Source organism: Piliocolobus tephrosceles, unplaced genomic scaffold (genome assembly GCF_002776525.5).
Source record: "Piliocolobus tephrosceles isolate RC106 unplaced genomic scaffold, ASM277652v3 unscaffolded_27908, whole genome shotgun sequence".
NCBI classification, from domain to species: Eukaryota; Metazoa; Chordata; class Mammalia; order Primates; family Cercopithecidae; genus Piliocolobus; species Piliocolobus tephrosceles.
The window spans coordinates 664-6,287 of record NW_022310874.1 but is presented as its reverse complement, the minus strand read 5'-3'; the positions used below and the strand labels follow the sequence as shown (position 1 = coordinate 6,287).

At 63.4% G+C, this 5,624-nt stretch overlaps 1 protein-coding gene across 2 annotated transcripts in view; it reads right to left on the bottom strand.

Moving 5' to 3' along the window:
* Nucleotides 1-4,419, bottom strand: part of LOC111553088 (patatin-like phospholipase domain-containing protein 7) — a 4,470-nt gene extending 51 nt beyond the window's left edge. Inside the window, exons 1-9 of one of the 2 annotated variants that reach the window (XM_023227677.2) lie at nt 4,104-4,419; nt 3,905-3,974; nt 3,267-3,383; nt 2,536-2,684; nt 2,035-2,187; nt 1,784-1,890; nt 1,294-1,378; nt 399-502; nt 1-241 (exon numbers count right to left, since the gene is read on the bottom strand). The exon at nt 1-241 is cut by the window's left edge and continues 51 nt beyond it. In XM_023227677.2, the coding sequence (XP_023083445.2) occupies nt 145-241; nt 399-502; nt 1,294-1,378; nt 1,784-1,890; nt 2,035-2,187; nt 2,536-2,684; nt 3,267-3,383; nt 3,905-3,974; nt 4,104-4,307 (1,086 nt within the window). In that variant the 5' untranslated portion in view covers nt 4,308-4,419 and the 3' untranslated portion in view covers nt 1-144. Of the gene's footprint in view, nt 242-398; nt 503-1,293; nt 1,379-1,783; nt 1,895-2,034; nt 2,188-2,535; nt 2,685-3,266; nt 3,384-3,904; nt 3,975-4,103 lie in introns of both variants that reach the window. The other variant, XM_023227678.2, reaches the window with a different exon arrangement.
* Between the last annotated feature and the right edge of the window lie 1,205 nt (nt 4,420-5,624).

Below are 5,624 nucleotides of genomic sequence, written 5' to 3'. Positions count from 1 at the left end.
AGAAGAGGCCCAGAGAATCCTAACACAGCCTGGGGCTCTGGGGAAAGCTGGGGCTTCCAGCAGGGCAGGTACAGAGGCCCCTAGGAGTTGACAGGAACCTCAGCCTTGGGGACAGTCCCGCAGAAGACATTGCACCTGGGCTCTTTAGCACAGGCCTCTACCCGTCCTGGTCAGAGGAGCCCTCGGACAGTTTTGGGAAAGCCAGGCTGGGGTGTCCATGCCGCAGCCAGGACTCGTCCTCCTGCAAGCAGACCGTATGTTGCACGTGAGGACTAGGTAGGGCCGAGGCTGTGCAGTGCTGGTAACCCAGTGGGACCACAGGGAGGGAGTGTCCGGCTCAGGGCCAGGCACTGAGACTCAGCTGCAGGCACGAGGTGGGGCCACGCCCAGCTACTCACTGAGTCTGAGCCCCGTTTGGCCGAGGTATTCTGGAAGTCTGCGTATGCATCCCTGGGGACGTCCAGCAGCTCCTCCTCGTACTCCGTCTGGTAGTCAGATTCGTCTGGCGCCGAGGGTAGGGCCACATCAGTTCCCTCCCAAGGAAGGGACCATGCCCAGCACAGCCACACTCAGAGGCAGAACTGGCCACAGATGCCCACCCCTGCCCCTAGGTGGCCGGGGGCCCCACAGGCAGCCACCTGGTCCCAGGGCAGTCCTACACACCACCCCTGGTTCTGTCTGCCTCCAGCCTTGCCCCAGCATATCACTTGGTAGGTCTTCCACAAGGACAAGGGGCAGGTAGACACTCCTCCCCTTGTCAGCCAGGCACCCTGAGGGCTCCAGCACCCCAGACCAGGCCTCTGTGGACAGGAGCTGCCTTGCCCAGGGCTCTCTCAGCCCGCAGCAGCCACGAAGGCATCTCCCGGGAGAACGTCCAGTTCTGCTGTCAGGAGGCCACTGGCCTAAGGTCCAAGCGCAGGGACCTGGATGGAGCATGGAGGGGAGTGGACCCGCCCTTCTGGCCCTGCTGCCTCTCCAACAAGCAGCCTTCATTCCCATTTCCCACTGGGTGGGGTGGGAGGCAAAATGTGGTTCTACCTCAGCCCTGAGGTCTGGCTGGGACTTGGGGTGAATGAAGGGCAGAGGCTGGGTGGCCCAGGGTGGTCACAGTCCCACTGCTGTGGGTACACGTGGTGCCCGGGACGGAGGAACGCCACCAAGCACCCCAGCTGCTGTAGCGTGGGCGTGGACGTGGGCAGGGAGGCCGTGGGCCTCTGGGGTGGGGGCGTCGAGCCCAACACAGCATCAGGAGGCCAGGCAGCCGCGAGCACCTCGTCTTGGGCCTCCACTCACCATCCACCATGGCGGGCTTGGCGGGCTCAATGCAAGACACAATTTCGGCAAGGTCCGTGAAGGAGGCGTTGGGACAGGTGAAGACCTGGAGGTGGGGTGAGGACAGCACGTTGCCCGTGGACACCCACCTGCCAGTCCCCAGCCTGCTTCCTGTGGGGAGGCCCCATACACCCTGTGCCCTCTCTGTAGCCTCCGCCTGTCCCCCAAGTTGGGGCAGGGGCAGGGGCCGGGGAGATGCGCAGTCCTGAGCAATCTTTGTCCTAGCCCTGGAGTTTTCGACCGGTGGGGCAGAGCCTGTGGCCTGAGGAACTGGGCGCAGTCCGGGGAGCTGGGCGTGGCCTGGGGACCTGGGCGCGGCCTGAGGAGCTGGGCGCGGTCCGGGGGGCGGGGCGTGGCCCGAGGGGCTGGGCATGGCCTGAGGAGCTGGGCGAGGTCCGGGGAGCTGGGCGTGGTCCGGGGAGCTGGGCGTGGTCCTGGCGCCCGCACTCACCGCATTCGAGGGCCTCTTGCTTGGCCCCTGCTGGTCGCGCAGCATCTTCTCCAGCACGCCACTGCGGCCCCAGATGTCAAACACCGTGCGCCCGTGGTGGTACCCCACTTCCTGTGCACACCCCCAGGGCCCCATCAGGAGGTGTAGGGAGCCCCCCACTTCCTGTCTTCTCAAAAGGGGGAAGGGGGGAGGGGCGGCCACTGGAGTGCCCTCTGCCCGCCTCCGCCGCTGCAGGTGTGGCCGGCACTCACGCAGATCTCGTTGAACTTGCTGAAGTCCAGGGTGCCGTAGCTGTCGATAGGGGGGCGCAGGTACTCGCAGTAATCACTGCTCTTCACCACCTCCAGCTGCCGCACGCAGCACACGTAGGCCAGGCGCGTCTGAATCTCCGCCATGTTCAACACCTGCTACCGTCACAGCCACCTGAGTCTCCTGCCCTGGCCCCTACCCCGTCCCAGCATGGCCCGTAGTACAGGACAGGTTCTGGGGACCCATCCTCCGACCTGGGGTTGCGGGGAGAGGGTAGCAGCTCCCGGCCGGGGGTCCTCCCTGCGGGCTGCCACAGCCTTCAGGCCCGTCCGGCCTCGTCCCTTCTTTCCCCCGAGCTGGGCTCAGGCAGGGGTGGTGAGGGGTGGCCCCACACCTGCTGGCCTCAGAGCCCAGGAGTGGCCCCCACTTCCCTGCCGCAGGACAGGTGTGGGGCTGCAGGGAGGAGCCGCAGGGACAGCCCAGCTCGCCCGGTAGCACCACACCTTGACTTTCGTGGCCAAGGGGTTCCAGCGTTTCCACAGCAGCCACCAGCCAGACAGTGCATCCCCATAGTTGGTGAGGTCCGTCTCATCTCGGCTGCCCACGTCAATGGCAATCACCACTTTTGCCCCCATGGACCGGGCCACATCGGCTACGGAGAAGTCAGCCCTGGTTACCCCCTGGACAGGCATGCAGAGCCAGGGGACGGGGACAGAACAGAGCCTGCCTCACCGAGACCTGACCTGGGGGCTGTGGGGTCTCCTCTCTGCCATTACACCTTCTAGAGGCAGAAGACTCACACGCCCAGCTCGGTGGGCAGCTGTGGGCACAGAGCTGTGTCCTGGGCCATTCTGACCGCATATCCCACAGGTGACAGGAGTGGCCTTGTCCCCAGCAAGCCTGACACCTGCAGGCTGTTAGTTTCTGACTGTGGGCACAGATGGGGCTTAATTGCTCCCAGTTACTCGACTTGGCCTTTGTTCTGCATGCTGCTGAGCTGACAAACAGGGCCATATGCTGGAGCACATGCTGCCGGTGCCTGCGTGTGCGTGTACACGCGTGTGCATGTTCTCGGAGCTCTGATGCCAGCCTGACATTTTCCCTTGGCATACTTTAAGGAAAACGTGTTCCAGCCCAGCCTTCTCGGAGCAGAGGCAGCAGCAGCAGGGGCCATGGGGCGGCGTGACCCAGGAGCCTGTGCTCCTGCCGGGTGTGGTCCCCCCAACCGCAGTACCTGGGAGGTTGTTGATGTAGCCCCCATCCATCAGCAGGTGTCCGTCCTTGGGGTCACAGAGAGGGGGCATGTAACCGGACAGGGACATGCTGGCACGCACATACCGCCACAGGGAGCCTGGGGAGGGGGCCCGGAGTCGCTGGTTACCCGGAGGAGGCTCCTCCTGGGTCCAGGGGTCAGGGCCTTGCCTCTGCAGTCCTGGAGCTGGTAGGTCCTACCTCTGTGAGGCCGCCTCCACAAAGGGAAGCACATGGCCCAAGGGCTGAACAAAACTGAGTTCTTTCTCTGGGGTCGCACTGCATTATGTGTGCCCAGGACTTCGAACTGCTGTGAACCCCTCACCCTAGGAGTGAGGGAGCCCCTCAGTTTGTCTTCCCACATGATGTCCATGAGTCTAGCCCACATCACTGATTCTGCGAGGGTCCCGTCTGGCCTTCTGAGGTCTCTGGTCCAGGCCACGCCCCCTCCTGTCTGTGCGCCTAGTAGGGGCATCCTGTGTCCTCCAAGGACAGAGCTGCCCACACGTTTGCATCCTTCAGGAGACCCCCGCGGCCTTCCTGACCCGCAGGGCTGCTGGGCTCTCCCCCTGCCCACACCTTGCATCCAAGCGGCCACCCCTGCGCGGCAGGAGTGCTCACCGTCGGTGTGGACCCGCATGGCCGAGGCTGTGATGTCAGTGGTGATGGCGAAATAGGGAATCCACAGGTCCTGTGGGCGGACGGGGCTTAGATGGACCCTCTCCCATCACGCTCCTGTCCCGTGTCTGGGGAGGCTGACTCAGGGCCAAGAGGCAGGGGCCAGGAGGGGACAGGCACCGGGGGCTAGGTGGGGGTTCACCTCGATCTGCCGGTCCTTGAAGACACTGCGGATGCTGCTGTTGAAGCCGGCTCCAGAGAACATGGATGTGATGGGGTAGGTGAGGTCCAGTGCGGCCTTCATCATGGATGTCATGCCCTGGGGGCACATGTGCAATTGACAGAAGGCTCCCACTCTCCCTGTGGGCTGCCACAGCAGACACATGGCGTCCCGACGGCGGCTCATGAATGGAACGGGGGTCCAGAGTATCCTGGGGCCCCACCCAAGGTCCTGATCTCACAAGAACTCACTATCACAAGAACAGCATGGGGTAAACTGCCCTCATGATCCAATCACCTCCCACCAGGTTCCTCCCTCAACACATGAGGATTACAATTTGAGATGAGATTTGAGTCGGGACACAGATCCAAGTCTTATCAACAGTACCATGACATATCCATGGAGAATAGTCTCCTGACAATGTTCTACCTCTAAAATTGGTAAATAATTTCTATTCTGAGGGCGTTTCTATTCTTTGGCACCCTGGCTGGAGCCTCAGAGGGAGCAGAGGCTGGTGGACACCCCAGGGCCTGAAAGCCAGGATACAGCCCTACCCTCGGTCCCTTCCTGACCCCTAAGCCCTTGTTGGCCCTACCCTCGCAGGCTCTGCAGCATCCCCGTGCCTGGGGCCTCTTCAGCTTTGCCTGCTCAGCTCTGGGGCAAGGCCTGGCCCAGGCCCATGGCCGGAGGGTCGGGGAGGAGAGCTGGGGGCAGGCTGCTGGGCACATGAGGTTCCTGGGCCAGGAGAACACAGTGGAGTGCTCTTGGGAAGGTCAGAGCCACCCAGCCCTGGCTCACATGCCACTGTGGCACTCCATCGGGGGTCCACTCTCTTGGGCTCCTTCTGGGTGGGCCTGGAGCCCATCCTTCCTAAGTGAGGCAGGCAGGACTCGAGACTGACCTCGAACTAGCCTCAATGCCCAGTGTGGGTGGAGAGGAAGGGTCTTCCCTGCCACAGTGAGCTAGGGCTCAGGGGACGGAAGCTGGGAGGGAAGCGCTTGGAGTGTGGGCTGGACACGCTTACGCCATGTGATGCAGGCAGTGAGAATGCCTCGGCCACAGGCAGAGGAGACCCCACTCCTTCCCTGAGGAAGCCCCTGCCCAGCACCAGAGGGGCTTACATAGCTGAGCCAGACCCCAGTGCCTGCCGTCGCCTCTCCTCAGCACGAGGGGTGGGCACACAACCCCAGGCCCACCTTGCCCCCAGCCAGCTTGCAGGGCCCAGTGTTCCCAGCACAGAAGGAGGACCAGCCCAGAGAGCTCTGGCCATTCCCACTCCTGGCCCCCCAGCGCCAGAGCCGCAGAGGGAGGGACAGGGAGAGGGCCACCAGGTGGCTCTGGGACAGGACCGGCTCTGAGCCACCTCTGCCCATGGCGGGTTCTGTCCCAAGGACACTGCCCCTGAGGCCATCCTGCTGCGTACCAGTCTTTTGAGCGACACACCGAAGGTGACCGGGTGACTGGTTTAAGGGAAAGACACATTTCTCGAACAGAGAGGGGAGC